Here is a 14,847-nt window from a genome sequence, read left to right on the forward strand (position 1 = left end):
CTATTAGAATATGCTTTTAATGCCAAAGACACTGTTGGATTCTTTTTTTCTGCTAAGCTTATTTCTAATTGCTTTGTTCTCCTTATATTTGTCCTAATTACAAGGTTTACTCCTATGGTTAGTCACAGGGGTGAGCTCGAGCAAGTTACTAAAGTGAATAAAAACTCTCGAATTCTAGAAGTTAAATTATAACTGAGCTAAATTAAAACAGAGTATTTACTGTGGAATTTAAATACCAACATGTGCCCTTTTAGTTTTCTTATTTAGCCTTATGCATCCTGTACGTTTTCTTTACCTAACCTATCTGCTTCATTTACTACCTTCTTTTTATAATGCTTCGTATTGTCAGGAAAATTGGTTTTCAGTTTTTTAAATGAGGTTACTAAGTGTGATTGTTTTTTTAAAATGTATCTACTGGATATGTGGAAGTGATTTTTTTTGGCTAGTTCCTTCAGTTAATTTTTTTTTCTGAGTCCTGCCTTCACTATTTACATGCATTTGTCTTTCTGGGTTATAAATTCATAATGTGTTCCTCAAAAATTTGAAATTGTAATAATGAAACAGGCTTTTTTTTCTTCTGAGTTAAATATTTAGTTCAGAATATCATGTTAATGTGCTACTTTTATGTGTCCTTTTACATAGCATTGTCAGAATTGGTTTGGACTTGATGTCTGTTACACAGCAGTGTCTCTTTGCTTGGAATGCATTACTTCATTTTGGTGTATAATCATTTCTGCTACCCTGGTGTTGCTGTGAGGGGGGACTGAAATTTGAAATGAAATTTGTTTTTTCTTTTTAAAGATGTTAAATCCTTTGTGATATAATGGTAATGACCATTTGTGCAAGTGATGCCTTTAAAGCATGTTTTTATCTGGATGAGTGGCTTCTTAAGATAACATCATGGAAGGCTGCAGAATAAACTGTGGATTTACATTATGTGAGTTAGTGTATGTGGATTGCCTATTTGTCCTGCAGAATTTAATTTCAAGAAATTTTAGTGAGGTTCCAGTCCATGCCATTTTGAGAGGCGTTTTCGTGCATCCCTGTAATGCCTCAGTAAATGTTTTTCAGTCTGAATCAGTTAAGTTTGAAAAAGTTTGAAACAAGAAATTCCTGACTACTCTGTGATGTATCTACTAGCAGTTTTTTCACTTTTGGGACATAGATACAGAATGTTTTAAGAAGAAATAGTATAACTTAGGAATTTGAATTCTCGTGCTACCTTTTCTTCTGGCCTTTCTCTTGGTGGAGAAGAGCCATCAGCCCTGTATTTGCAAGTCCTACCAGGAAACCTGCTCCAGTGTGGGCTTCTCTCTCAATAGGTCTGCAGGTCCCTGCCAGGACCTTGCTCCAGCCTAGATTTCCCAGGAGTTCACAGCCCTCAGGCATCCAGCTGCTCCAGCGTGGGCTCCTCCCTGGGCTGCAGATGGATCTCTGCACCCCTGTGGTGCTCCATGGGCTGCAGGGGCACAGCTGATGCACCAGGGGCTGCACCAGGGGCTGCACCAGGGGCTGCAGGGGAACCTCAGCTCCGGAGCCTGGAGCACCTCCTCGCCCTCCTTCTGCACTGACCTTCGTGTCTGCACAGTTGTTCCTCTCACATGCTCTCACTCCACCCTTCTCTGGGTGCAGTGGCTTCTGCCCAGTAACTTTTTTTTCCTTCTTCACCATTTCTAATGGTGTTGGAGTGGCTGGCATTGGCTCTGCTGGACTTGGGGGAAGCTTCTAGCAGCTTCTCACAGAAACCACTCCTATAACCCACCCACCCCTCCCCACTACTAAAACCTGGCCACGCAAAACCCAGTGTTGGTTTTGGACTCTACTCTTACCCTCTGGCATTTTTGTGCAAGAGTACTGCCTTACATATCTGTATTAGGACTAAAGGCTACTCAAGCCTTGGAACATACTGTGTATAGCAAGAATGATTATTATACCTTTACCATAAATCTCAATCTTTCCCCGGAAGTTTTAAGGCCTGCTGCAGATGGATGATATAACTCTTCAGGGCACACAGAGTCATGTATGGGAAGTGTAAAAATGACAGTAGCTCTCTGTGCACCAAGTGGGCAATGTGAAAGTGTGCTTTCCTGAAAAAAACCTGCAGACTGGTTTATGGGAAGCTTGGAGGAACCCTGATACACACAGCTTGGTAATTGCACTAGCAGGTCCTGAGTGTTTTGAGAATAGGTTTAACATTCATGAAATAGTCAAGTCCTCCCAGACTAACTCAGGAATGGCATTGAGAGACAGCATCTGTGGAATCTCCTTTTTGGGGGATGTCTGCACTGAAATGAAGGGAGGTGACTGACTGCAGTGTGAGCAGTCAGTGGGGCAGCCTCGAGGAGTGTATTCCATTTAAAATGCGTGTGCTGGGAGGGGACAGCATTACAAGCTCAGGGGGGCTGCAGAGGCTGAAGCCATTCAGTAAATAACCAAAGGTGTTCTGCCTCTATCCTCAGGTTCTTGCTCCCTGCCACTCGCACTCCTGATCTCAAAAAAACCCAAACCGAACAAACAATTTAACTTTGCCATGGTATATTAAGGTTTTTCTGAAACATTTCTATCAGATCTTTGCCTGTTAGAACTTAGCATTTTAGACAGCAGTTTGTTCAGTGGTGGGAAGGTTATTGTATGAACCCATTAGCTTAATAAGCTAAAGTTTTGCTGCAGTTTTGCCTTAGATTCTGTTGCATGTCTTAGGGATTCTGGAAGCAATTGATGTAGGTGTATCTGGGTTAGGGCACTTTGTTGCAATTAACTCCTTAAAGTAAGGAATATAATTTGTGGGGAAAAAAACCAACCCAGCCAACCAAATGATACTAATTTTATTTGGCTTAGGGTATGTTGCATCATATTAGTGTTCAAGATAGGCTGAGAAAGCATGTAGATTCCAGTGCACTTCACAGCACCTTCCGAAGCACTAACAGCTGGTGGAGCAAAAAAAGCAGAACTGTGATGTGCATGCATGTTCTCCAGAATCTGCCAAGGGTGGGACTCAGGCTTGCAGTCAAACCAAATCTTCACACAGTATTTGCAAAATAATGCTTACTTGTCACTGCCTAGCCCTGGCCAGTGTGTACGGCCCTGTTAAACTCTTTATTTCCCTTTAAAATAAACAAGTATTTTAAAAATCCTGCAGGAACGGGGAAGAGGGACTAGATAGCATTTAAGTGTGTTGATATCTATAGAGAATTATCCTTGCAATTAATATTAACTGAGTTGATAGGGGATATGAATTAGTCTAGGAAGGTTTTTGATAAGAGGAGGAATCTTGGATCCTAGAAGAAGCCTGACTTTTGGTTTGGGTTATTGCATGTCTGGAAACTCGTTGTTCAAATGGCCTGAGTTTGAACTGCTGCTTCTTAATTCAGGTCAAGTGACATACCAGTTTCCAGAAAATTGAACATACCATGGACTTCGTAATAGTTCAAAAAGTTAACTGCTATACTTGCCTTAGAGTTGGCTTCATCTTCATTAGAAACACCAATATAGTTATATGAATTTGAGGTAAATTTTTTTTAACATTGTACTGTTAACAGACTCAAACTGATTTTTCTTCACTGTTGTACTGAAAATCTGTAGTATATTTTTATAGCAGCTGATAGTAATTCATACAGAGTGGTATGCAACAGATTGAAACTTTTGCCTTCCTCAAAGCTTGTTTATTTAGTTGTCTTCTGTCATTTGCAACTGAAAAGTAAGGTTTATGTAAATGTCTTAGCTGTTTTAGTGAAATATGGAAAACTTTGTATAGCTGGTATATAAAGCTGTTTGTAAAGATGAAGAAACGTTTTGCTTTAGGCCTAAATTCAACAAGCATCCCGCTTGGGAAAGGGAAAATGTGTGTATATGCTCAATTCTAAGAGGCATGTGTTTGTGTGGTCTTTAATCAAGATAAATATAGATACTATTTTAAATTCTGTTCTGTAAAGAACTGAGAAACAAGCTCATTTTGAACAGATGAGTGGCTTCTAGGTTTGATCCATATTTTTTTAAGAAGCTTTAAACAGCTATTTTACTAGATGATTTAAGTATGAATAACATTGGAATGTTTTTTCCTTTTTCCTGATTTTGCTTTCATTTTTTTTCCTCTGTTACTAAAATTCTGCTATCACATCTCCACTTTTTCTTTAGTCATGAGGAAAATTCTATTCCTTTGTATGGTTTTCTAATGTTGTGCATGCAGTTTCCCTGCCCACCTAATTACTTTCTGTGAACCTCTTTTGACTATTATACATCAATATGTGCAGTTGTGAAAAAATTTAACAGAGGAATAATGGACCTAAAGATAAAATTTTTGAAAGCCCTGTGAAGAGTGTATGAGTGTAGGAGAAGGGCCAGAATTCTTGGGGGTGGGTGGGGGTTGAGGAAGAAATTTGCACTGGAAACTCAAGAGTGTATTTTCCTTTTACTTCCTATCAGACAGTGGGTTCGAAGTAGGTGTGTCTTGGCCAAGTAGATCTCATGATAGTAGATCTCTTGATGATAGTTAAGGAACTGGATGAATGGGACAGTTCAGATGGCAGAGAATCCTGATGTGATGATGGGAAAGGAAGACATAAGGGGCAGTTGGGCTTATTGATTTTGGTTTGGTGTTGGGATTGTAAAGTCTTAAAAATGCAAGTTCTTAGGTTCTGAAGCCTTTAATAGTTCCACTGCTGATGGAACAATATTTCCAGTTTCACAAAAAAAGCTATGTAAAAAGTGTATGTTCAGAAGAGCATTTAAAGTTAGTTTTTAATTTTTAATTTTGAGCATAAAATAGCAATATGCTATTTAAATAGACTATAAGTAAAGACTGTAACCATAGATATGAGATTAATGCATTGACCTCAGTGAAGTAAAAATTTCAACCAAAGCCATTAGTTCTATGCATTTTTTTCCACAAAATGAAATTTTATGTACTTCAGTTGTTTGCTGAGAATCTTCATGGTTCAGTTTCTGCAACTCCTGCTGTTTCTGGTTACATTAGTATTTGAACACTTCTCAGCTTGTTTGAAAGAATGGGGTCTTTTAACAGTTCTTTTTTTTTTTCAATTTTTTTGTGTGACCTGTTTCTTTTATTTCTTCTCTCTTATCAAAATGCTAGACATACACAAGCACTAGCAACAACTCCATGTCAGGCTCCTTGAAGCGATTGGAAGATACCACAGCTCGATTTACAAATGCAAATTTCCAGGAAGTTCCTACACACGTTTCAAGTGGAAAAGATTCTTCAGAGGCTAGAGGGTCAGAGAGCAAAGGGAAGAAATCTGCAGGTCACAGCTCAGGTCAGAGGGGAAGAAAGCCTGCTGCTGGAAGAAATCCAGGAACAACTGTGACTGCAGCTAGCCCTTTTCAGCAAGGTACTGATTGTTATGCTGTAATGACATGGATTAGAAATTTCATATATTTAAAACTTGAAAAGTAGTTTATCTTTTATCCTCAATAATGAGAATGTTATTCCACTTTGGTGAAAAAAACCCAGCTTTTTTCAGGCCAAAAAGTTTGTTGTCATAACATGAAAAAGAAGGTCGTGCGTCTTAAAGTGCAGAAGCGATGCTTTTGTTCAGACTGTTAAAGTATTCTCTTTATCTGCTAAAAAAAGAAGTGGCTTTATATGCTGAAAAGTTAGTCTGGGATAAACTTGAGCATGGATTTGCGTCTAGAGGTCTTAGCTCTTTAAAGGAGTAACAGTAATGGTTTGTAGTCAGTGCACATTAGAATGAAACTGGATTACCTAATGGATAGGATGCAGTAGCCCCCAGATAATTTTTCAAGATGCAGACATTTAAAGTATACCATTTTCTTCAAAGTGAAAGACCTTTTTACTTAACTTTTTTTTTGTTGTTGAAATATATTAACAGAAAATGCTTATGTGACAAGTATATATGGTTTATTTACCTTAAGTAACACAAAGTTTTTACCTTACAAACATACTAAAACCATGCACTATCGACACTTCTAAAAAGCAAATTTAAAAAAAATTTCTGTATTAATGTAAATTGTATTTTAAATGGAATTCTTAACAATATTTTCTGGAGTACTAATGACAAAACACTAATTTTTAAAGGGGATGGGTTTTCTGTACCTAATGTCATATTTAGAAATATTTTCTTGATGGGATAGTTGTCATCAGTCTGAATTCTGTGAAATAGAACCCACATGCATCCACTCATATAAAATTACTGAATTTCAGTGGAAGTAGATGTTTGTAATTCCCAAGAGTGCTCCATTTTCTGCCTTGCATGCACTAATACAGTGATGAAACAACTGCATTCCAAATATTATAGAAACAATGTAGTTCTGTGACAGTGCTAAAGAAGTCTTAAAATGCCAATTTTATACGGTGTTTTTCACTTACTTTCTTGTGCTTTTGAAAAATACCTCTTCTGTGGAACCACCTCCTCAGCCAGGGTAAATTAAGTACAATTGCTGTTCCTTTGACCTGTGCCAGACCCTTGATTTTGGGTAGAATGATAAGGAAGATTGCAGAGATAGTGTAGGTATGATCATAGCACATTTCTATCAGCCTTCTTTTTTTATATGTGCATGTTTATAAAAACCTGCTCTGACTTGCACCAAGTGTTTGTTTATTGTAGTGGCTTCAAAACATGATGGATGTCTAAGTTGCCTAAGCAGCAAAGTTGTTATTCTTCTAGTATTTAATTTTACTTTGTTTGTGCTCCAAATTTAAATCTGAATCTCAGACACGAATTTGAGAATCATATCCGGCAGAATGAAGATCAGCAGGAGAACCAATGAGTTATTTAGAAAAATAAATTCTTTAGCTCTTCGTAGTGCTTTTCATAAAGTCCCTCCACACTGAAGTTTTGTATTCTAAGATAGTAATATTTCCCATCAGTTTTCATCAACTGCAGGTTAAAAAAAAAAGTACTTTTTTTTTTTTTTTTTTAGGAAGCTTTTTGGGCACTCCTGGGAGCATAAAGTCATCTTCTGGAAGTTCAGTTCAGTCTCCCCAAGATTTTTTGAGTTTTACAGACACAGATCTGCGAAGTGACAGTTTCACACATTCTCAGCAGGCTTCGTCAACCAAAGATGTACATAAAGGAGAGGCTGGGAGTCAAGAGGGGAGTGTTAATTGTTTCACTTCATTAATTGGTCTCCCTTCATCATCAACTGTTTCCCAATCTAAAAACTTTGAAAGCTCACCTGGAGACATAGGAAATTCAAGCCTTACTTCTACAGCATACAAACGAGCTCAAACTTCTGGAATAGAAGAAAAAACTGTAACAGAGAAGAAACGGAAAGGAAATAAACAAAGTAAACATGGGCCTGGTAGACCCAAAGGAAATAAAAGTCAAGAAAGTCTTTCCCATCTTTCAGTTTCTTCTGCTTCCCCTACTTCATCTGTGGCATCTGCTGCAGGAAGTGTGACAAGCTCTGGTCTTCAAAAATCTCCAACTTTGCTCAGGAATGGAAGTTTACAAAGTCTTAGTGTTGGTTCATCTCCAGTGGGTTCAGGTAGGCATTTATTGGATTTGTTTTCTTACCTCGAAATATGTTTCTATTATTTTAGCTGTAATTCTGAGTATGCTTTCAAAAACAGGGTATCATTTAAAGTGTCATGGAAGAGTAAGTTTTGTTCCGTGTATTGGTGCCACTGTGCTGTAGGTGGCTGGAGTAGATTGACACATGTATTGGCCTATAGGCAATATAAATGCAGGTTTTGAAGCTATAGGGGGAAAAGTAAGTTGCATGAAAATAGGTTCTTTGGAAATTACATGTGACAGGTTTAGCTAAAATAAGTGATAATACAGACTGTATTGTCTGTATGTTCTGTTACACAGAGAAAACAAAATTGTTACTCAGGCATGTCAGCTGTGCTGAGTACATCCCTCAATTATTTTTTCCCAATTTAGCTTAACTAAAAATCAAATTGTCTATATGGAGAATTACCAGTTTAAACATGCAAAAATATATTCCGAATCTGGACCCCTGTGCAGCTGGATGACATTCTTATATTCTTGCGTGCTTTTTAGCAATTAAAGTTGGCTGGTTTGTTCTTCCTCTGTTTATGTGCATCTGGGGCTGTGAGAGGCTTTCTGTTCCCAGTAAACGTGTGTGGAATGGCCTAGCAGAATACTGTATCTACCAAAGTCTTTGTTGCTCTGAAGTTTCTTTCAAAGCTTTTGTGTTTGGATAAAAATAACAAACTACCTGGCTTTTGAAACTTTGAAATTTTGTCCTGTTTGTTGCAGCGAGATTTTTGCTTAATTTTTCTGTTATGGTGGAAAAGAGAAATGGAACTTGAATTTTTGCTTTTGATATTGTATATTTTCATTGTATAAACAAGAAATACTTTTAAAATATACATGCTTCAAGAAACAAAAAACTTCATATTTTCTTTAGAACAAGGAAGGCAGGTACTTAAAACCTTGATCTCAAACCCACATTGTTTGAAATCTGCTAGATATAGGCAAATGATGATTTTTATTAGGGGTAAAAATGACTATTTCATTAGGCAATAGCAGTGGCAACTATATTAAATATTATTTTCCTGTATTGAAATCTTCAGGGAGAAATGGTTTATGACAGAACTTAGAGTTCACTGTTTATCTTTTTGTTTGAAATACAATTTTAATAACAAGTTCACCTCATACCTGTTATGAACAGAGACCATCTTGCAGATTTATGTCAGTGTTCTGATTATTATAGTACAAACTGTCTTAATCCTTTGTAATCTCTTTGAGGTGGATTATGTATAGTTGTAGTTGGGGTAACAGATAGAAGTACAAGGTCTTAGTTTGAAGTGAATGACCCGTGTTTCGCCCCTTATATTTGTCTGAATATTCTGGTCTTGTCAGCACCTTGAACAGGCCTTTCCCTGGCCAGATCCATTCTTATTTCCTCTGTCCTCTTTATTAGATCTCACTCTTCTATCTATAAAATACCAGTGATAATGTTAAACTCCTTGTTTTGAAAGACGTGGTTGGAAATACTGGGTAGGTTTTGTTACTCTTATCGTGATATTCAGCCTATAATTTCACTTCTGTTAAGCATACTTAGATTCTTCATAGCCAGTGTTACACCCATTCTCTAAAACTGGTATTTTCTGAAGCTGCCAAAGAATATGAATGAAAAACAAACAAACAATATCACTCCAATAAAAACAAGAAAACCCAAAGATACAAAACCAAAAGGGATGTCTTTGTCTTGGAGCGTGAGCTCTAAATTTATCCAAAAAATACTGTTTGAACCACAACATATTGTTTTAATGTACTCTTCTCCCTCATTTCCCCTTTTCCTTATGGTTTTAGTGCTGCTTTCCTCACTTCATCATAAGCATTTTCTGGGTTTAGCAGTCCATTTACAACTTTGTTACAATGAGGAAGGACATATGAGTGTTATCAGTATTATCAGAAACATACATTTTCTCAGGTATGATATGTGGGTGTTTCTCTTTGAAATGTGTCTACATTGTCCAGTAACAAAATCTGACACATGTGAATCTAAATTATATGATCCAAACCCCCAAGTAAGCTTTTATGCACGTAAATGTAGTGAGAGAAAATGCAGGGCACTCAAGTCAAAAAGTTTTTACCGACTCCTACTTGGAATTGCCTTGTTATTTCAAAGAAGCAGAATTGGGAATGAGCTAGACCATACTAAACAAAGCTTTTGAGGCACTTTTTCAAGAATCTCTTCCTCTTTTTTTATCTTTTTTAATAACCTCCCTACCTGCAACTATCTGAAGCTACCATTCTTTTTCAGTTTTCTGAAGAGTACTTGTTGAGATCCATAAAAATTATGAAAAACATGACTTCAAAGATGTATGATAATTGTGTTCATAGTTAATGCTCAAATTAGATGAAATATGAAGGAAAGCTTATTTTACAAGGTAATGCAGATTCATCATGTGCTATTTATACATAATTAAATGTCTTCCATTGAAGTTTTATTCAGAATAAGTATATTCAGCTCGTTTTCTGAAAATATTTGTCCTCTCCAAACTTTTATCTAGTCCACAAGACTTCTGTTTCCTGCTTAGTAAGAACAGAGAAGTACCATGAATAGTATAAGGACATGTGATTAAAAGCTGCTGCAGCACATACACACAGGTTTTATTACAGTTGCCCTGCAACTGGTCTGATGTGTTCGGATTTTGATCACTTAAATGTTCAATCTTTATGCCCCTTATGATTTTTTCTGAAATGTATTTATAACCTCTTAGGAAACACTGAAATAAGGTTTTATAAGATTTAATTGGTAGGGGCATAAGGAATTTTTGTAGTAAATTAACATTTTAGTAGTATATCTCTCCCTGTTTAAAAAAAAAATTCTTTAGCTAATAACAGCTGATTAACAAACCACACTTATCCTTCTGTTGGGATTTCACAGGCACTGTAAGATTATTGTCTAGGAAGATATAAGTCAGTTTTCAGTGGGAGTTATACAAAACTGATACTAGTTCACCCCATATGGGGTTGGTCTTTGGAGTGATTTTAGAATCCGAATTTTTTTAATGGGGCCAAGGGTGGTGAAGGGTGAGAGGGTGAGTTCATCTGAGTTCTACAATTTTAAAGAGCTATTTAACTTTTCAAGTCTGGTAGTTGTGTTCTCAGCATCCTTCTGGGGAATGATACTTAAAGATTTCTAGTCTGTAGTATGTAAAGCATTGATCCTTTCTGCTGAAGGCTTTTAATTTTTTTCTTTTTTTTTTAAATTTTCACAACAGCATTGATTAAAGAACAGAAAACTTTAGCCCAGGGATTAGAACAGATGGTAGTAGTACCTTGTCCCAGTAGCAAATTCCAAGATCAAATGTTCTTTTACTACACTTGCACTTTATTTCAGCAGGAGTGCAGAAGCTAATAAGGTGATGGGAAGGAAAAAAATATACAGTTATGATAAATAACTTTCATGCATTTTGTATTTTTCTGTCAAGCAGTTTGTGTGGCTCTGGCCCCTCTTTGTTTGGAGTACACTTCAGTGCATGAAGAACTTCCTGAGATCTCATGTCCCACAGCAGTAGGGAAAGGAACATTTTATGTGGCATACTGCACTTTCTGGCTTTTGTGGAATAATGTAGTAAGGTAAAATGGAAAACAGTCAAGTATCAGAAGTCAGATGAAATTTCTGTTTCTTTATGAAGACTGGAGAAGGTTAATTTAAAAATTTGGCCTCAAAATGATTAGCCCATTGTTTCAGCACTATTACTGTGCCCATCTTCTGGAATTCCTTTGTCCCAATTAAGGCAAGCTTATAATTTGTCTTCCTACATTTTTATCTCTGCATCATATATATTCTACCCTTAACCATGTATGCTCTGGTTGGTAGTACTAGACAGTTTTTGAAATAAAGGACACATCTGAACCCAGTATTTTACTAATATAGCAATGTTTCAAGCTGTGATTGGGAAAATGTTAATGTTTTTTAGGGAGAGAGAGGGACTCAGGTCCCTCTGAGTTGGTCTTATGCAGTCAAATTTCAGCTTTACATACAAGTTTTCTACATGCTTCAGCTTGGTTCCATGTATTTTGTTCTCCTTTCTCATCTCACTCAAGCAGTGATAGAACCTTTGTCAAGTGTTACAAGTGTTACACTGTGCAAGATCATTGTACTGTTAAGCTCCTTGTCGTGCTGATGATGTAAGAGAACGCTGAGTTTCAGAGTAGAAATGTAACTTGAAATCATTCTTATTCAGATACTGAGTCCCTCAGTACTTATGTTAAATCTTCATGATGCTGTGTTTAGTTTGACTTACTAACTAAATCTACTGGGAGAAAGAGTTTAGAAACAGTTATTCTGAAACAATTTGTGCTATTAGGTTCATCTGCTAAGGACACCAAAGCAGAAGTAGTAGTCTTGCTATGTTAAAAGCCAGTTTGTATTCCAGAGGAGGTAGAATACAAAGAACAAATTGATACTAATAGATATTAATGTCCTTTTAGGACTAAGTCAAAATTAACATGCAGGGTTTTTCATTCTTTGTATTTGAGGCTCAGCAGAAGTGATGTTGAGATTGGTAAACGGTGTACAAGATTAAAATATTAAAATTGATGATTGTTGGTGTAGAAAATGTGGAGACATTCATCAGGTAACAGGGAAGAAATCACACAAAGGTAGTAGCTTATAAAAATGGGGATTATCATGAAAAGGGGTCCCCTCATCAGTGTTCTTAGCTAAAACAGTTGTTATCAGCAGCTACAGCTAAAAGTATTGACAGTTCCTGATGAGGAATACCTCATACTTCCGTGTTCTTAGACTGTCAGTGTTAAATTTCAGCAAGTCTTTAAACTCGTGGAGTGGTAAGAAACTGGTGAGTCAGTTAATTCTGTGCAATTATGATGTGTCTGACAGAAGAAGGATAGTAAGAGATACAAAGATGTAATGATTAATGGTGGTTATTGTGAGTTATGGAAAAGCACTTATTGGACTAATTTCCTATTTTAAAAATAATTTTATTAATTATTTTTTATTAAAAGTGGCATAGTAGATGTCTACATTTCAACTGATACAGCATGACATTTAAAATAAAGAACTGTAATGATAGGAAGTCAGCAAACCCTTCCATTAACTGTAGTTAATAGTTAAGTCTCAATTAAATTTTGATCAGAGAATTATTAAACCAGTGTTTACTTTATTTTGTTATTTCCCCTTGCGTCAGTCATCAACTTTTTGCTCAGTTGGTTAGAGCCAGGTGTTGCTAATAACACCAGGGTCGTGGGTTTGATCCCCATACAGGGGCCATTCACTTAAGGGTTGGACTTGATGATCCTTGTGAGTCCCTTCCAACTCAGAATATTCTGTGAAATCTGCTGGATAGCTCTGCAATTTTTGAAACTATTATGAGGACAGGGTAAAACAAATCTCTCGGTCAGAATACAAACTAAGAGTAAAGTTGGTGGACCTAAAGTAAATGATTGCATCTTAGAAAGATGGATGTATACTTGTAGGATAAGGATGACCTTCTGGGGAAGGAAGGGCTGTAGAGAAAAAGTATAAAGGTAATTAATCAGCTATGTCTGAGTTCCCAGTGCTGAGCTATGTTTAAAAACGTTTTAATGCATAAACAGCAAACTAATGAGAAAGGCAGCTCTGTGCTCAGAGCGTCTGGTCTTTGAATACTGTGTCTAGTTCTGCTGTCTGCTCTGTGTAAAGAAAAGAAGAGCCACAAGAAAGATTTAACTACTGGAAAAAGCATGTTATTGGAGAATAGCTAAGGAGAGAGTTTATTGAACTGTGAATATCGTAAGAGGAACTGAAAACTGTTGCTACAGTGATCCTTAACAAAAAAGGTAGAACATGATCAAGTGAAAGAAAGTAATAGTTGAACAATTTTCAGTTCTGAAAATTTAGATATATTTTCTAGAATATACAGTTTAGTTGAGCATATTTATTGGATTTGCAGGTGGAGGACATTCTAGAGCTAAGAAATCAATGTGTTTGCAGAGATTCTTGTTTGGTTCTTACCTATGAACCTAATTCTGTACTGTATTGTCTCTTTGATTTCTAAAAGAAAAATTAGCATGGTGCATCAGTTTAGCATATGAAATAGTCTGTAGCTGGGCAAATAATGCATTTCAAAATACAGTAGTTAGTGCTGAATTGTTAGGCAGCATGGGTCTGTAGAAATTGGTTTGCAACACAGTATGTTCTATGCTTTTATCGGAGATTTGGAAGAAATTAAGTCATCTTTTCTGCTTGCTCTGGGGGTTTAGGGTGGTTTCTAAAACTGTATGTTGTAAAAAATGTACTTGGATGTAATGAATTCCTTGATTGAGAAGGCTGTGTACAAAAAAACAATGAACAATGAACACATCTCTTCTAACAGAGATGTGTTTTGAAAACAATTATGAAAAACTTCTGAATAATAATGGAGAACTGAACATTATTTCATATTGAGATGCTTTAGGGGAAAAAAGGCTATTGTGATCCCTGTGACAGTCATTTCAAGAAGGGATAGAAAAGGTACATCACTTGAAATTACTCCATGAATATTGCAGGTAGCAGAGCACTGTATTTAATTATGACTTTCTTCCTAAATTATGACTATGAATGTGAAAGTTGAGAAGAGGCGTATAAAGATTAATGTTTTTAAAACATCCTTTTCGAAGAGTCTGAAGCTATTTTGCTAGACTGGAATATCTTTATTTGAGAATATTTCCTTTTACAAAAATGTTTAGAAGCATGATCATAATTGTTATACAGGAAGAATTAATATTCCTGGTCAAGATGTTTTTATTGGTAATTGCATACTGCATACTGTAATTACCTTGTTTTCTGTTAAAAAAAAAGGTTAACATGGAAATACAAACCTATAGTACTTAATTGGATGGGCTCTGAAAACAAGAAATGTTCAACCTTTCCACTTCTGGAGTCTCCAAGCTGCCTGACTTTCCACGGAAGCAGAGGTTTTTGCTTGAGATGCAAATCATGCTCCCTGTGAATGTTGGAAGATTAGAAACTCTTGGAGCATTACTTTGAAAGAAAACTTGCTTTGAAAGAAAACTTGATTTAAAACAAAGCAAAACAAAAAAAAAAGTTTTCCTTTCTACAAAAAATTTAGGTTTTTTTTTTCCTTTGTTTGTTTTGGATTTTTTTTGAGTGAAAACAGATGTGAGGGCTTTCTGAAGTGAAAAAAAAAAATGTCCCAGGGAAGGTAAGGTAAGTTCTGTTAGCTAGGAGAGAGGTTCCATGTCAAGCTGCTGAGGCCTGCTAATACTGGAGAAGATCTCTGCAGCTGTGGAAATTGCTTGACTGGTTAATTGTTTTGTAAGAATGTGTCTCTTAGGTTAAAATGGAAATTTTGAAGATTATATCTTTAAACTAGATTCCTAAATTATGGTGAGTCTGGGCATTAGTTTCTATTTAAATTTCAAAATCTGTATTTATTTATTTATT

At 36.2% G+C, this 14,847-nt stretch overlaps 1 protein-coding gene across 1 annotated transcript in view; it reads left to right on the top strand.

Annotated features, from left to right (window-relative positions):
* Nucleotides 1-14,847, top strand: part of MLLT10 (MLLT10 histone lysine methyltransferase DOT1L cofactor) — a 122,532-nt gene that overhangs the window by 55,561 nt on the left and 52,124 nt on the right. Inside the window, 2 exon segments of the mRNA XM_025895390.2 lie at nt 5,090-5,345; nt 6,898-7,464. Coding sequence (XP_025751175.2) covers nt 5,090-5,345; nt 6,898-7,464 — 823 coding nt within the window.

The sequence above is a fragment of the Manacus vitellinus genome, unplaced genomic scaffold (assembly GCF_001715985.3).
Source record: "Manacus vitellinus isolate BGI_N305 unplaced genomic scaffold, ASM171598v3 scaffold_3_pilon, whole genome shotgun sequence".
Lineage (NCBI taxonomy): Eukaryota > Metazoa > Chordata > Aves > Passeriformes > Pipridae > Manacus > Manacus vitellinus.